This window comes from Megalobrama amblycephala, linkage group LG18, assembly GCF_018812025.1.
Source record: "Megalobrama amblycephala isolate DHTTF-2021 linkage group LG18, ASM1881202v1, whole genome shotgun sequence".
Lineage (NCBI taxonomy): Eukaryota > Metazoa > Chordata > Actinopteri > Cypriniformes > Xenocyprididae > Megalobrama > Megalobrama amblycephala.
The window spans coordinates 9,617,802-9,635,077 of record NC_063061.1 but is presented as its reverse complement, the minus strand read 5'-3'; the positions used below and the strand labels follow the sequence as shown (position 1 = coordinate 9,635,077).

Below are 17,276 nucleotides of genomic sequence, written 5' to 3'. Positions count from 1 at the left end.
ATAAAGTTTGTCTGTGCACTCTAAACTGCAAATAATTTATTACATTTAAAAAAGACACACAATGGTGTACTCGACAGCTAGAATTTAAATTTTCATTTCAATTTTGCCATATTTTCCCTGGAAATGACGATTTTGTTCTTTGGAACACATGAGGTGAAAATGCTGCAAATAGTTTCTCCGATATTCAGATTTTGTGCATGAACTGAATTTGCAACTTGGATAGTCAACATAGCATATGGCTTGGATTCCTCCTTCAATGAAACTAATCACAATAATAGTGACGCTTGTCTTAGCAGACACCTCCAAAAGAGGGATTTTATCACCAGTTAAGTTCTTTTGACGTGTGAAATGAATTTGGACAAACAAACTCGGACAAGTGATTGAGTTGCCTGTCGTTGTGGTAACAAACCGGACAGTGCTGGACCGTCCTCCGCATGGAGTGGCAGGTGGGATTTGAGGGTCTGTAATCCTCTGCTGCATTATTAATCTGGCTCTACCCTTTTCAGCTTTATGTCTGTAATAAGAGCAGACATAGGGCGGTAATTTATGATGCCAGGGAAATTAAAATCATTGTTCAGCCTGCCAGACACCTTGCCAGCTTTTTTTTCACCTTCATGAAACTTTTTCCATGGATGATGTATGGCGCTAACCTCCAGTGCAGGGCTGACTCCACACGGGGCGCCTCTGGAGGAAGAGGGCATGGACAGTCTGCGCTACACTCTAGGCGATGCTTTATAGACTGCGCTCAGGGTCCGATGGACACCTCGGTTTGGAGCTCTGCCAGCTCCCAAGCCAGATCCTGACCAGCCTGGGTCAGCTGAGTCTGGCTCCGGTCCAATATGGATGAAAGAATTCGCCTTGAAACTTCTTAGTGCTCCAGTTATATGGGGGTTCTTATACTTCATGGCATTGGTGGCGATCATGAAGAACTTGCAGTAAATTACCAATTAAGGTCATCTTGGTTGTTTTTCGTATGCTACGTTAAGTTTTGAGGAACACCTTCTGCTGGGCCGCTCAAGTAGAACTGACGTTAGGGACGGCTGACCGCATCCAGGGACAGACGTCACATATCAAAACTAAACTGACCTCCGTCAAATGACCTACTAAAGGAGCAAATAAACAATCTGAAAGATTTGTTGGGAGAACAAATTTTAAAAGTTATCCACTTGGTTAAAGAATAAATATGCTCAGTAGTCCTACCTGATTTGCTGAAAGGTAAATGTTGCTGAGCAGGTGTTAGTCATAGAAGAACTGACACAAAACCAGGGCTTGACATTAACACCCTCCAACCCGCCAAATGTGTGTGGATTTCAGTGTGTGTGAGGTAGGTTAAATTTTATATATAGCCTAAATCCATTTTTCAATTGTATTCTTTTAAAAAGGCATCTGAAATAATAAACTAAGAGCAATGTTGTCAAAAAATATTGATTTTCGATACATATCAATACTGAAATATCTGAAATGCTTCTGATACTCATTTTCTGCAGAATAGATACATGATACCAGCTGCGATTTCTCACTCTCTCTCATCTCTCCGACAGCGAATCGAGACACAAACCCGCCTCCCCTCACTCACTCATTTCATTTGCTCTGGATGAATATTGCTGGTGTTACAGGGCTTGAATTTCAGAGTGGGATTGCCCATAATTTGTGATCATACCCAAAGTGTGCGAGCATAAAGCCGCCTCTCGTGACTAAATTAAGCTGTTTTTTGCTGCGTATAGGGCTTAATCAGTCAAATACACACAAAATAATGTCAAAATGCCAGTCTTGGTAAGTATTCACGTAAACACAATCAGTTATGTCTGTGACAGCAGCCTAATATAGGCTACCTGCTGCCAAATTATGAGATAATAAAAATAAAAATATCTATACCATATTTTCCCAATGGTATCAATGTCAAAATTGTGGCCAGTGTAAATGTTGAGTGACTAGTAACTTTGCAAAAAAGTTAATGTCAAGACCTGTATATCACAGCTAGTCAAGATGTTTCTTTTTCTGCAGTCAGCTACTTTTTGCATTGCAGCCAAACAAAAACAACCTCTTAAAATATAATTTATTACTTTTCAAAACTTTGGTCGGGTTTACAAAATGGGTAACATTACACATTTCCTGATGAGATTTCATTCTGATTCACAAGCTTTTCTTTTGATTCCATTCCATTTTGAGGTTATTTTTCTGAGGTGTATATAATAAACATTGTGAAATAATTGCTTAATATAGTATTAACTCTACTTAAGTGCTGCAAAGATATTGCACAGAACCTAGATAAAGATATTGCAAAGCATCAATGTAAAAATATTTGAGATGACCAATCAAATCAAAGTAGTTCACAGAAAGCTGCTGAGCGTGAATTCCAGCGTGACGCAGTCATAAAGTGAGAGATAAGATGTAAGTAGCTAAACTAAGAATTTCATGTTTGACAGCTGTTTTAAGATAGAAATGTTAAATGAGCAACAAAAATAATCAGGAATGCAAACTAAAACTTTGTCTAATTTCATCATTTTGAATAGTCCTATATTAATGTGATTCATGTAATTCGTAACTATCAATGTGAGAGACAAGTCATTTTCATCATATTAGGAATTTAATAAACTTAGTTACCTAGATTTCCTGGTAGCCTTCAGTAAATTGACTTGAAAGAAAATGATTCATTAAACATATAAATATCAGTTGACCCTATGTTTACTTTCTTCACTGACACTGACGAAAATGAAAAGTCAAAGCTCAGCTTTAGGAGGGGAAGAGACAGGGCAAGATAAGGAGACTGAGGAAAAAAAAAAGAGTGATGGAGATGAGGAGAGAGCAGGTATTGACAAATAATCTACTGCCCACTGACATGGTTTTAAAGCTATTATTATCCAATTTTTGTAGCCTTGAAACGTCTTCAAATGCATATATGTAGATCAGAGAAATGACAATTCTCTTGGGGTGGGGTGCCTCCAAACCCCCCTAACTAGCACAAATTTGGGATCTAAAACCCTGGCTATGGCCCTGGATGTGCGCTGCTTCATGGAGCATAAGAGTGATCTTGGGATTTTAAGAAACAATACTGAGATTGCAATTTAGACCTGAAAAGGACGATAGCTATAATGATTCCAATAAATATATTGGGCCCTATTATACACCAGGCGCGAACCAAGTGTTTTTTGCTAGTTTCAGCCTGACGCAGTTATCATTTCCACGTCCAGCGCCCACGTTGTTTAGATAGCAAATGCACTCATGCCCATCTGTTCGCCCACGGGCGTGCCGGTGTGTTCAGGTGCATTGTTGGCGTGTTGCTATTTTGAGGCAACTGAAAACAACTGTGCAATTGACCAACAAAAACTTGGTCTAAAGTCAATGGCGCAGTATTTTTTTGTTATCTAAAGGCCGCGTTAGTAATATGCACCTATAGGTAGGTGCACAACACGCGTACACTGCTTGTAACACACACAGGGATGGGCAGCAGCACACAAACATGCCAAATATTAAAAAAAGGATTACAATGTAAAAGATTATTATTGTGTACATAAAGATACAAATTGATAGTCATTGCAAGTATCAGAATTACCTATTTGCAATAATGACAAATTAAATTGGCTAATTATTTGACCAATCGTGGCAATACACACATGTAATGGTGCAAGCGCACCTGGCTTTTAAAGGGAATGGAAGATGACACTTCGATTGGTTTACTGCACGTTACATCCAAAACACACCCATGAGTCATAAAGAGACTAGGTACAACCCTTTTGGACCATGTGCCCAGCGCACCGACCACATTTTTTCCATTGTTAAACTAGCAAAAGTGGATTCAGATATGTCCTAATTGCACCTGCGCCATGCGCTTCAGACCATGTGCTCAGATCGCTAAAATAGGACCCATAGTCTTAAAAATCGTTCCAAATGTTAAAGAGTCCCCACCACAACTTTAACGATAACGGCACAGAGAAACAATACCATTGGAATCACTTCCTTAAAGACTTTTTTTCCAGCTAATGAACATGATCACAGTCCATCCATCCAAATCTATACTTTTTACCGACCCCTAGTCAGGTAATATGCCCATCTACTAGTTTATGATCAATTTATGATTTTACATCAAACAGCAGGGAAATACATCTAATTTGAGCGCTGCTGCACCGGCAAGGTGCGCAATAGCCTTAACACTAGTAAGCTAATGCTATCACATGTGTAAGTGTCGTGCGCTACATCCAGAGGAATCCAAGCCCCCTGGGTCATTCACCAGCAAGATGAAAGAAACTCAATATATCGCCAAAGAGAGGGCCAAAGAATGAGAGAGGAATAAAGAGAGAGGGGAAAAAACCCAGATCTAACCTAGTTTATGACAACAATCCACCTTTGAAACTCATTAAAGGCCTTTCTGGTGGGGCCTGACGCACATTATCAGCACAGATTAATCAAGGGAGACGGGAGATGAACTCTCATTTTTTAAGAGGCAGCAACAGAGGGCTTTTTTGTCTTCAGATGAAAATCAATTAGTGGAGGTAAGGCCACGAGGAAAAAGCGGCATCACTCATCGCCGGCCCAAGTGGCAGAGTCTGTGATTTGTCTTCCGAGCTCGGCTGCTTAAGGGGGGCTGGTACCGCTGTCTCCCTGAAAATTAATTTCATATCTATATTCCAAATATCCCCCCCACCCCATTCACTCATGTGCGCCATCTCTTGGCCTTGTTTTTGAGTACCCTGTACACAAATGAGCTCTGATCAGCCTTGGGATACTGGAGTGGTGTGAATCAACCAGAGGAGGAAGTAAATCTATGTATCTAATTGAATTTCTGTGTGTTATGAGTTTTTTGTCTAAATGTGTGTTGTCAAAGTGTAAGAACAGAATCAGTGGTGAACTACTTACTTGTTAGATGCCTTGTCCACAACCAGGCACTGCACTGAGTGTCGCAGACAATAAATTCCTCCAAATACGGCACACATTCTGCAAGGAGAAAAAAAAAAGTAACACCTTACATACGCTTGCGTTTATTTATATGACATCCAATCTGAAAGGAATTGCTAAACACCCGTAATTACAGCTGATGGCGTGACATTAAAAGGGCTGATCACACCTTGTCCACACAAAAAGGACAAAATCCAATTCATTTGACAAGGCAAAAATGTCACCAAGATCTTAAAATGTGTTACCTTCACAAGTAAAGTTTTCTTGCGATTTTGTGGTGATAAAGTATAGCAGCTTAATTAAACTATAAACACAGAGACAAAGTGATTCAAATATTCTTAAAAAACCTGGAAACAAACTTAAATTGACAGAGAGAAACACAAAAAAAGATGAATGGACAGATAGATATATAAATATCTGTATTATACATTGGTTTCCTTTATCTTATTGCCATTTCTGCAATAAGCCATTAGAGGCTGTTAATGAAACTTTACATGATTACACCCTTAACCATAGAAAAAATGACTGTTTTGCACAATCTCTCATGGGTTATTTCACCCTAAAATGAAAATTCTGTCATTTATTACTTACCCTGATTCATTCAGTGATTACACACTGATTCATCTGTGCTCCGATGCTTCCTGAAGCAGTGTTTTGAAATCGGCCATCACTAAATAAGTCGTTATTTTGTTTTTTTGGTGCTCCAAAAATATTCTTGTCGCTTTATAATATTAATATTGAACCATTGTACTCACATGAACTGATTTAAATATGTTTTTAGTACCTTTATGGATCTTGAGAGAGGAAGTGTCCATTGGAGGCCTCACGGAGCTATTGGATTTCAACTAAAATATCTTAATTTGTGTTCTGAAGATTAATGAAGGTCTTACGGGTGTGGAATGGCATGAGGGTAAGTAATAAATGACAGAATTTTCATTTTTGGGTGAACTAACCCTTTAAAATAAATAGACAAAGATGATTTATTTTTATGATTTATTTATTATTTTTAAAGAAACAAGCCACAAGATTTGTTTATGTTTTTGAAAGAAGTCTAATTCTCACTAAGGCTGTATTTATTTGATTAAAAAAACACAGTAAAACATTCAGTAAAAGTACTGTCAATTTTTTTTTTTAAATTATTATTTTTTGTCGTTGTTGTAATATTTTAAAATTGATGACAAAGAAGAAAAAAAAAAACTCCGCATCATTACTCCAGTCTTCAGTGTCACATGATCCTTCAGAAATCATTCTGATATGCTGATTTGGTGTTCAAGAAATTTTAAAAACAGTTGTGCTGCTTAAATTTTTTTAGTTTTGGTAAAAATTGCAAGTCTTTACTGTGATTTTTGATCAATTTAATGTTTCCTTGTTGAATAAAAGTATATAGTGCACAGCATAAATGAGTACACCCCCTCTGAACAAATACAAAAGATGTATTTTCTTTATGGTCACTAATACAATTCATGAAAAGATGGCAAAACTAAAATGTATTAAACATATGCACAACGAAAGCTGAGAAATAGATGAAATTAATAGCCATAAAATAAGTAAATTAGCCAATTTTGTTTAAATTAAGGATTGCAGAAATGAGTACACCCTAGATTTAATTCAACAAATGTATAATATTCTAGCACTTAGTATGCCCTCCATAATTTTGAATATACTGCTCTGACCCTTCTTGGCACGGAGTGTACAAGTTCATGACAAATTGTCACATTTGTCCTGTTTAACTCCTGGATGATGAGCTCCTTAAATGCCCTGATCTTTATTGGGGAGTGTTGCTCAACTCGTCTCTGCAGAATCCCCCACAGGCACTCAAGAGTATTAAGATTGAGTGCAATACATGTCCACAGAAGGTTTTTCACCTTTTATATCCTCATCGTCATGTTGAAAAAATGCCCAACAATGCAGGGAATTTATTTTTATTTTATATGGCCTCCTTTGGCCTTGATAACAGCTTGCATTTTTGCTGGCATTGTGTTTATATACTTTTCCACAGTCTCTTTTGTAATTGACTTGCAAATAGTTTCTAGATGTTCCCAAAGATTGCTTTTGATGAAACTTTAGTGCGATCGATCTTTGAATCCATTAAATCCCAACAATAATTATATTTTAGCATTAGAAACACTACGCATACTGGTGTGGATTAACCATTACAGAAACATAAAAAATGATTTTGGTAATCACCAATACTGCTGTGGCACAAACCTTACATCGGGTGGTGGTCTAATAATTAGTTTTCTTTCATTAGGGCATAAATATACACTGAAAGAAATCCATCAGCCACCATCTTGTATGTAAAAGGGCATAGGTTGGGTATTACGCCACATAAATATGTCTGAAGACACAGATGGTGAGGTGGAAAAGGACACTTTGCCGTTCACTGCAAGCTTAAACAAGGGAGGAAAAAAAAAAATCTTCTGGCCTTGTCTGCCCAGATTAATATAGAGACATGGCATCTTAATAAAGTGCAAAGATAAAAAAAAAGAGAGGCTAAATCTGCCAGCAATCATCTGGGCCCATCTCCTGTCCTCCACAGAACCCCATAGAGGCAGCAGGGAAGCCCTTTGATGTCATTAACCCTAACTGACAGACGTTTAAGCTGATATTACTCTAATTAACTGCCCGCTGTCGGCTGCAATGATGCAGTCGGGCGGAGTGCGTGGGCACTGCCTTTCCCTCTCCAGGCCCCAGCACTCGCCCTGGCGACATCACTCGCCATCACGGCTAAATTAACAGTTGTGAAAATCCAGTACCCCCACAAGCCCCTGCTCTTTATAGCCTCTAAATGGCATTTCAGTTCCTATCAAGACGGGAATCAGGGGACGTGATTTTTTAATACGGTAGCAAAACAATGGAGGCCATTAATAGCCCAACGCTGTGACAGCGCGCTCACCGATGATTTATGAGTTTGTGTATAATTTGATTATGCTATTAATTCCACTGATTACAGCTGCAGCGAGTGTGGAGAAGGTCACATCCAAAATAAATCTTCGACAACTCCCTCTTTCTCGTCACCTAACACCCCCCCCCACCCTTACCCCACCGACATCCCCACAAAACAACTGCCTCCAACTAGTTATTTCTGTAATTAAAAAGTAATGTAACAAGAAGCACAAACAAGCTTCGGGCTCTAATGGCAACATCACGGCAGAGCTTCAAATAAATTGAACAGAGCCCTGTAAGGACGGAAGCTTTTTTCATGCCGCAGGAAATGCAATGGTATGATATCCTAGTGTTTTCAGAGATAACAGGTTGAGATAGCTACAGGCTGCAATCCATAACGAATTTCACTTTGCAAGTTAAGATGCTCTACTTTGTGTTGTTTATATTGATCTAGAAAAGGGACATTAAGGCATATAAAAAAAAGGACATTTCTAAAAGCCACTTGGTGCTAAGATATGGGTTTCAATACTTAACGTACACTACTGTTCAAAAGTTTAGGTTTAGAAAGATTTTAATGTCTTATGCCTACCAAGGCTACAATTATTTGATTAAAAAATGCAGTAAAAAAACACTGCAAAATATTACAGTGCATCATTACTCCAGACTTCAGTGTCACATGATCCTTCAGAAATCATTCTAATATGCTGATTTGCTGCTCAAGAAACATTTCTTATTATAGGGGACCGATTATGCCCCTTTTCACAATACAAGTCGTAATATAAGTCTCTGGTGTCCCCAAAATATGTCTGAAGTTTCAGCTCAAAATACCCCACAGATCATTTATTATAGCTTGTCAAAAACACGCCGTTTTAAATGCAAATGAGCTGCTGCTCCCTGCCTGCTTTCCAGAAGAGGGTGGAGCTTTAACAGCTCACGCTTCGGTTGCTCAACAACAACAAAGCTGGACGATCTCACGCAGCCAAAATGAGGATTGTCAGTAATGGTGTTCAGCCTTACATTGTTCAAACTGACACTGATGGAGAGACTCAGGAAGAAGTTACAACTTATAGAATGAAACTGGACATTTCTGAATGGTTAGTGGATAAATGTATGTAGTTGCTGTGGAGTTGAACTCATCGACTAGCATGTGTCGTCATGTTAATCTTTTGTGCAAAACCCATATGAACACCCACTCTACATAGTGTACCTGTTTGCCAAACAGAGCCATACACACCAGGCTAACGTTTATAATTGCTATCAAATGCTGTGAATGGTCTAATATCGTTTGGACAAAAACACTCATTTTTTAGCAATTGTCAGGGTCAACTCCAATCTAACGAGACTCTAAATAGAGTTCTGTGCTCGTCTGTGCAGCCAATGACAGAACAGTTAGAATGCTTAGCTCGAACTTTTGCCATGGCGTTAGAACTTGTACACTGCTGTCGCTTGCGGAAAAAAATGGCGGCGCTGTGGGTGGAAACGTGCAGACTAAGGGGCAGTAATATTAAAATAAGATCCTCCTTCCTATGTCACAGGGGGAGTGAAATCTGAGCAGCTCGTTTTTTCACATGCTTGCAGAGAAAAACTTGCCAAAACAAAGTTACTGGGTTATCCTTTTTCACGTTTTCTGGGCTGGTAGATGTACCGGGGACCCGATTATAGCACTTAAACACGGAAAATTTCATGAAATATCCACTTGTAGCATCTGAATAGATAAAACACACAATTGCTCAAAATCTTCCAAACCTTTACCCATGCCAGGCCCCGTAACGTCTGGCTTCCCCACTGAGCACTATCACTATTTGCTCTTCAAATCCACTTCAAAGACAGTGTTTTATCAGGAAAACACAGGTCACCAGAATCATTTGGTTTATAAAAATGGAATCACCTTTCTCATTGGTCAAGCCAAGATTTGAAGGTGTTGACTGTCTGGAGAAGACTGTCTTTGTTCCTGTTGATACAAAGTGAGGGCCAAAGTTGTAGGCCTCCATTTCACTTCAAGCCATGCACAACTGCAGCGACCACAAAAGAGTCAAATTAACAGCGCAAAGTTTGTCTTCATTTTCTTCATTCAACGCAGAAGTTATTGATTACAACTTCCACGCCAGCGGACCGAACCATTAAGGATTTCTCCTGAGCCTGCAGATCCGGACAGCTAAGGCATTTGCAAGTATCGTTTGAACACTAAATGGCAATTTAGTATTAAGATTGTGAACCCCTTTTAACAAAGGTGCTTTATAGTATTGAAACTGATGGTTCGTCATGCAATGGTTAATTTACCCTTTCCATTGTTTCATTCCCTTGTTATGATACGGTTCAAATTCATTTTCCACTCTCTCACTGCGTGAATGGTATGTTTGTGTTTGTTAGTTTAGTTATGTGTTTGTGATTTAGTTAAATAAAACGTGTGCAAACTCTTGCGAGTTGTTTCTGGTCTGCTTATAAAACCAATGTCCCTGATAACGATTCGATCACAGCTACTTGCTAAGAAAGCAATATTTTTCTGTGGCCACGGAAAAATATCCTTCTTGAAAAGTTGATAAACGATCAATACTGAGTGTCTGCTGGCCGAACAGATTAAATGATTGTAATATTAATTCAGCTACATTAAGTTAATTTTGATTAAGTGATTCAAATATTTATAATTAATCATAACGAGTTATGACTAATTGTTAATATTTCCCCTTTTGAGTTCATGAAGATCGTTACACACTTTAAAGTTGAAAACAGTTGTGCTGCTTAATTTTTGTGAAAACTGTGATCACTTTATCTCCAGATTCTTTGATGAATAGAAAGTTCAAAAGAACAGCATTTATTTGAAATCGAAATCTTTTGCAACATTATTCATGTCTTTACTGTCAACTTTTGATCAATTTAACGCAACCCTGTTGAATAGAAGTATTAATTTCTTTAAAAACATCTTTTGAATGATAGTCTAAGTATAGAACAAATGATAAATGATAAATTAAGAAATAAAAATAAAGAGAATAACATTTTAAAATATTCATTAAGAAAGGTTGTACTTTTATTATTGATGAACTTAACCCATTTTTATGCACAAATGCACAGAGCAACTCACTCCATCATCCTTCATCAAGAGATAGTGGGTTATTTAAAGGGTTAAAGGATTAGTTCACTTTCAAATGAAAATTACCCCAAGCTTTACTCACCCTCAAGCCATCCTAGGTGTATATGACTTTCTTCTTTCTGATGAACATAATCTGAGAAATATTAATAAATATCCTGATGCATCTGAGCTTTATAATGGCAGTGAGCGGAATCAAAGAGTATGAAGCTGAAGAAAGTGCTTCCATCCACATCCATCCATCATAAACATGTACTCCACACGGCTCTGGGGGGTTAATAAAGTCCTTGTGAAGTGAAGCGATGCATTTGTGTAAAAGAAAGAAAAAAAAAACAATTTTAACTATGTAGCTTCTGCCAGACCGCCTTCCATATTCAACATACGAAGAAAGTGTAAACTAGCGTAGTGTCAAATATGGATTTTATTTTTTTACACAAACACATCGCTTCAGAAGGACTTTATTAACCCCCTGGAGCCGAGTGGAATACGTTTATGATGGATGGATGTGGATAAATGGAGACACTTTCTTCAGCTTCATACTCGTTGGCATCGCTCACTGCCATTATAAAGCTTGGATGCGTAAAGATATTTATTAATTTATCTCCGATTGCGTTCATCAGAAAGAAGAAAGTCATTTACACCTCAGATGGCTTGAGGGTGAGTAAAGCTTAGGGTAATTTTCATTTGAAAGTGAACTAATCTTTTAATAAGCCTATCCATTTAAATGAATACTACATGTCTAAATCTTAAAAATAGGCAGTAACAATTAGGCATGCCATTTTGATAAACATAAAAAAATTAAAATACAATTAAATTAAAAACTTATAAAAATTGTTTTTATTTGTTTGATGAGAACCAAAAAAAGCTCACCCTATTTAAACAAAAGAGCAAAACATTCTGCACAATCTCCCAGCAGATAGTCAATAATGGGCCGGAATTGAAGCCATTAATCTAAAAGATCTTGAATGCATCCCTTGTGACCTGTTAGATCTCAGTCTATTAAACAAAGGCAAGAAAAGCTTGCTTCACTTGATTAAAGCAACGCAACACAACAACAAAAAACCTGATGCCACATTTGGACACGCTCCTCCTCCTCAAAAGCCAAACCAGGTTTGGGGAAAACATCTGAGCGCCCATGGGAGGCCCACAGAAAAGAAAGAAAAAAAGAGGGAACGTTTTATTAGCGTTCTGTGTGCGTCGACAATAAATCCCCTTACCGTGCAGGAGATGCTAAACAAACAAAATTACCACACGCAGCAAAGACCACTTACCTGTCAGGTTCATTGCCGGCAAATTCGCTTGTAATCTAGGGCGCTGGAAGCCGAGTGGGGGGCTAATGGTTGGCCAATAATTAAAAGAAAACAAAGCGCCATGCTGGCTGGCAGGCCTTTCTCTGCGAAAATTAAATCCTGTTTGGATCTGAATAAATTAAATGTTTATTGCTCCCCGAGAACACACGGTAAAGGGGGAGGAAAACGAATGACAGAGAGGAAACGCGGCGTGTGAGGGAATGCTGGGAAGACAATCATCGCCTCTAATTAATGCATTTCCCCGTCCTCTCAATCTGTTTCTGTTTGACTGTTGTCTGATTGGAGCGCCGTGATCGCAGGTGCAAATCATAACCTGTCACGGCCAAATGTGTTTACCGGGCTGAATGGATCACGCCGGCTCCAAAAAAACATCCCAGTGACGGAGACGGAGGAACCGGAACGGGGTGCAGAAGACGGAGGATGGCAGTCAGAGTGCCAAAGGTTATTTAGAAATTAAAAAGTCTCCGCTGTCAAAACTTGAGGGATAATGCGGGTGAGGACGGTAAAGCATTTCATCACTATATTAGCGGAGCTGCTCGCTGATCTGTGAATAACTGAGAGAGTGAGCATTATTGAGTTTGCACCTCCATCTATCCATCTATCACCTGCAAGCAGGTATCAGCATGATGAATGAACCCACCTCCCTCGCTTGTACTCTCCTTCTGACTTTTGTCTCTCAATCCCTCGCTTTTGTCCCCTCTGAGGTCCATCTCTTTCCATTCCTCCCCAACTTTTTATCCTTCTGTCATCTCTATCTGTGGTACTTCATTTCATCATTTTAATTCTTTAATAGACTCACCTGTCTGCTGTGACATTCTACAACTGTATAACTCACGTTTGCAAATTGTACATGGCATAAACTTTAAAGTTAGATGAAACGAAAGTAGACGAGGGAAATACATTTCCATTTACACCTGGTGTTTTAATCTGTCTCATTTGTCCACTTTCAACCACTTCTGTGCTGATTTCTTTGAGGGGAGGGTCTATGGGTGGGTAAATGTATGAGATTTTTCAGATTTTTCAATCCAATGGATGAAATGAGCTCATGCAATTTACATATGAAAGAAGACGGAAAAACATACGGAGAGCTCAGCTTATGGTTCTGCTCTGATAGCCATGGGCCAGTTGTTCAAAAAGTTTAATCTGGATCAGAATGATCTGGATTTGGAAATCCCATGTTTTGCTATCCAGGATCAGGTAATCCATCTTACTTTTGTGCTGGTTTTTCAAAGAAAAATTGGATTGGATCACCATGATCCAGATACACACTTTTCCAGATTACCAAATCTGGATTACCAGTGCTCTACGGAGCCCCTAAAGGGACATGATGATAGAAAGAATATGGGTTTTGAATTAAATTTAATATTTTTGTTGGATATTTACAGCTGTTTGGGGATTGTTTTATGGTGTGGTGCCCACAAGTTGAACTTATAGAGACATTCACCCAGAGACTGCCCCTTTAAGGGAGCGGGTTTCCGGGTTAACGTTGTGAGATTGTTGTTTACATCTCTCGCTCTACCGCTGTACCACTGTACCGCTGTTGTGTTGTATTGAAGTGGAGAGTAAAACTGACTCGACGTACATCTGTCTCCTGTCTCCTCACTTATCACACTCCACAATGGCACCAAAATCTTTTTTACTTTACAGTAGGTTACCGAAAGGCTAAATACGTAGGTTAATGTCCACTTCTAATTTATTTAACAGTTAAACTAATCAAGAGCAAAATAAAAAAATGTGTCCAGTTTTAAAGTTTTACTACGTTTTCCTCCTAGAATCCACCTTGAAATCCTACCCCCAGTTATCCAAATCCTACTGACAAGTTTTGAACTGAAGGTTTGATCCAGATTAAAACTAGGATTGGATTTTGTGATCTAATCTGATTTCAGAATCCTTTTTTCCTTTTGAACAACCCATTTTCAAGATTTGATCCAATCCGAAAGCCGGAATCTGATCAGATTACTTTTGAACAACTGGCCCCATAAGATCACGCCGAATGCTGTGAGTGTTTGTTAGAAATCAGGAATGGTGAGAGAACATTGTACTTGGTACGTTTTTCGTACCAAATTTGTGTCTTCAGTCGGTAATCCCGTCTGGCTAGCGTGCTTCCCATAAAGTTTACGCATTAGGTCAGTAGGCAGACAGTAGGTGGTCTTTTGTGGCTGGTCGAATGCATTTGACCACATGAATGTCTACACTACGAAAGCAATCCAGTCGAATGTGTTTTCGACTACCTCTGGAAGTGGCCGAAATTAGACAAGCTCAAAACATTTTAGACCCCATTTACACTTGTATTTAGTGTCATTCATGTGATCTGATCGACCAAAACACATCTTAAAACCAGGTGTAAACAGGGCCATAGCTCTTATTGTGAACAATTCACACATGTACTGTATATTCCTTACATTAAAAAGAAAAGAAACAACAACTATTCGATAAAATCAATAATAATCAATAATGAAAATCATCGACAACGATTCTCATTATCAATTAGTTGGCTCCACCCACCGTGCATGGAAGACTTCCGCCAGTCGGGTCAAATTACAGCACTGAATAACACATTTCTATGGACCAAAATACATCTAAAAATAGTGGCGTAAACAGTGTGAGCTGCTGCGGGAATGGTACGAGAGCTAATGCATTAGCGTAATGGCTTGCCCTGTCATGTGCTTTGACAGATGCATGTGTTTCCTCAGTGTAAAACGTTCATTCTACGGCTATATCCTTATCTGTAAATGTTACAAATTCACACGAGCATTTACATTTTGCATAAAGGCTCATCCTAACAGTCTGCGTTAAGCTTCAAACTTTACTGAATGAGCACCGGCACGCGCACCCGTGTCAGACAGACGGAACGCGGGAGAGAGGGAGACTATTATTCAGTGCAAAAATATTCATTTTGCTGAAATATCTGTTGTTAAAAGTTAAATTTAGATTTAAAAAGTCAATATGTCACTCAAGTATTTTATGAGAGTATTCTGTAAAGGGATAACAACATGTAATTGAATATAAATGTAAAATGTTTCTTACAGCCTATTTACAGGATAAAGAAATGACAGTAAGAGGTAATTGTGTCCAGAGTGAACATGTGTGTTCCTGCAGAACATTTATCTTGACTGTTGGTTAACACTGAGTTTGTGTTTTTCTTTATTATCTTTGTTACTATCTTCATTTTTAATGTACACTGTAAAAAATGACCGTGATTTTAACGGTAAAAGACTGTAAAAATGCTGCGGTGAAAAACTGTTAATTGGTTTACAGAAAGTTCCCGTACTATATACGGTGAATAACTGTAATAGATCTAACGGTACATTTAATGTAATTTTACGGTAAAATACCATTAAATTCACAGTTTTTGGAAGTGAAAAATAACAATTCATTGTCAAATTTACAGTGAAAAACCGTAAATTGACATTCCCAGAATTCCCTGCGTGACACTTCACATTTGATATATTTTTATTGAAATAACTCTGTTTCTTCTTAGTTTTTCTCATTTTTTTCTAATCAGTTATGTACATTAGGGTTTTATGTTACATCTAATGTTGTTAAATTAATGTTTATTGCATTTTACTGGGATTTTTTTTACAGTTTTTTTACATTTTACTGGAATTTTTTTTTTTTAACAGTGTAGAGATTTAAACTATATTCACTATATACAGAAAGTTAAAGTTTTTAGACAAAAGTTATTGTGCTAAAGTGCTAAAGTTATTAGACATCTGATACCCAATGTATGGTTTGTGCCACAGGTCAGGGTGATCAGTATTGGTGATTACTAAATTCATTTTTCATGTTTCTGTAATGATTAATCCACCAGTATGTGTAAGCTCTTTAGTTACTGCAGTATTTCTAAAGCTACAATATATTTATTGTTCGTTATCCATGAATTTTTGATTTTACTGTTTTACAAGAAAGGCAGGAAAAAGTAAAACACTTCATAGTTGTTGTTTTTTTTTTCATATGCCCAGTTACAGTCAATACGAACAGAGACTGTTACATTTTTTTTGGATATTATGTGTGAATATTATTTAGAAACTATTTAGTTGTTTCAGTTTGTTATTTTCCTAATAAATGGCAATACCATTTTTAGTTTCAAACTAGTTTTTGATAGATTCCTAAAATATTTGTGTTTATTATGACAGGTAGTGTAATAAATTATGTTTTCATAGCATACAGTTGGCACATTTGTTTTAAGTACATTGGGCAGGATGTGCAATGGTGTGTTTTTTTGTCAATAAAATAAAAAAAAATAAAAAAATTAGGATTTTTTTTTTGATTAATCGGAAAAATAACCGGCCAACTAATCGATAATCAAAATAATCATTAGTTGCAGCCCTAGTTTTGACCTCTGTGAAAACAACAGACTTCTCTCAGCTGATGTATGCAGGATTCTCCAATCATTTAGTCTGCTTAAACCCGCCACTGCAAGCTTATGTTTATCTGTATCCATTTTTGAGTGTATCAGCCACATTTCAAAATCCAATCAACAACCGATGCATAGAAACAAGTCTCCGCCCTACATTTTTCCCTTTTCGATAATCCGTTACACTTGGAATTACGTCACAATAAAGAAGTAAAGATCTATCGCTACTTTAGTTTCATTGAGCATTTAAGCAAATAGTTCTTGCAAAAACGCTAACCATAACATAAATACTGTCATGATTGATCAACAGATCATAAGTAAATGCTTGGCAGTTCACTTGGATTGCAAACTGCTCTGAGAACTGAGCACAACAGCCCTGCATTTTGACTTTGAAAATTTATTTAAATCACTCCCTTTAGAAGTTTAATTATCACATTAAACCATATCATGTTTCCTGTTGTTCCCGTCCAAAAGTTTAAACCTCTTAAAGGGGATAGTTCATCCAAAAATGAAAATTCGGTCATAATTTACTCACCCTCACGTCATTCCATACCCGTAAGACTTTCATTAATCTTCGAAACAAAAATGAAAAAATTTATTTTTAATGAAATCTGAGCGATTTCTGTCCCTCCATAGACAGCTACGCAACTACCACTTAGATGCTTCAAAAAGTTCATTAAGAGATTGTTAAACTAATCTATATGAATCGAGTGGTTTAGTCCAAATTTTCTGAAGAAACATGATC

General features: G+C 37.7%; 1 protein-coding gene across 1 annotated transcript in view; it reads right to left on the bottom strand.

The window, feature by feature from the left end:
- Positions 1–17,276, bottom strand: part of chm (CHM Rab escort protein) — a 94,406-nt gene that overhangs the window by 39,140 nt on the left and 37,990 nt on the right. The window contains exon 9 of the mRNA XM_048165438.1: positions 4,855–4,932. Within this exon, the coding sequence (XP_048021395.1) occupies positions 4,855–4,932 (78 nt within the window). The remainder of the gene's footprint in view (positions 1–4,854; positions 4,933–17,276) is intronic.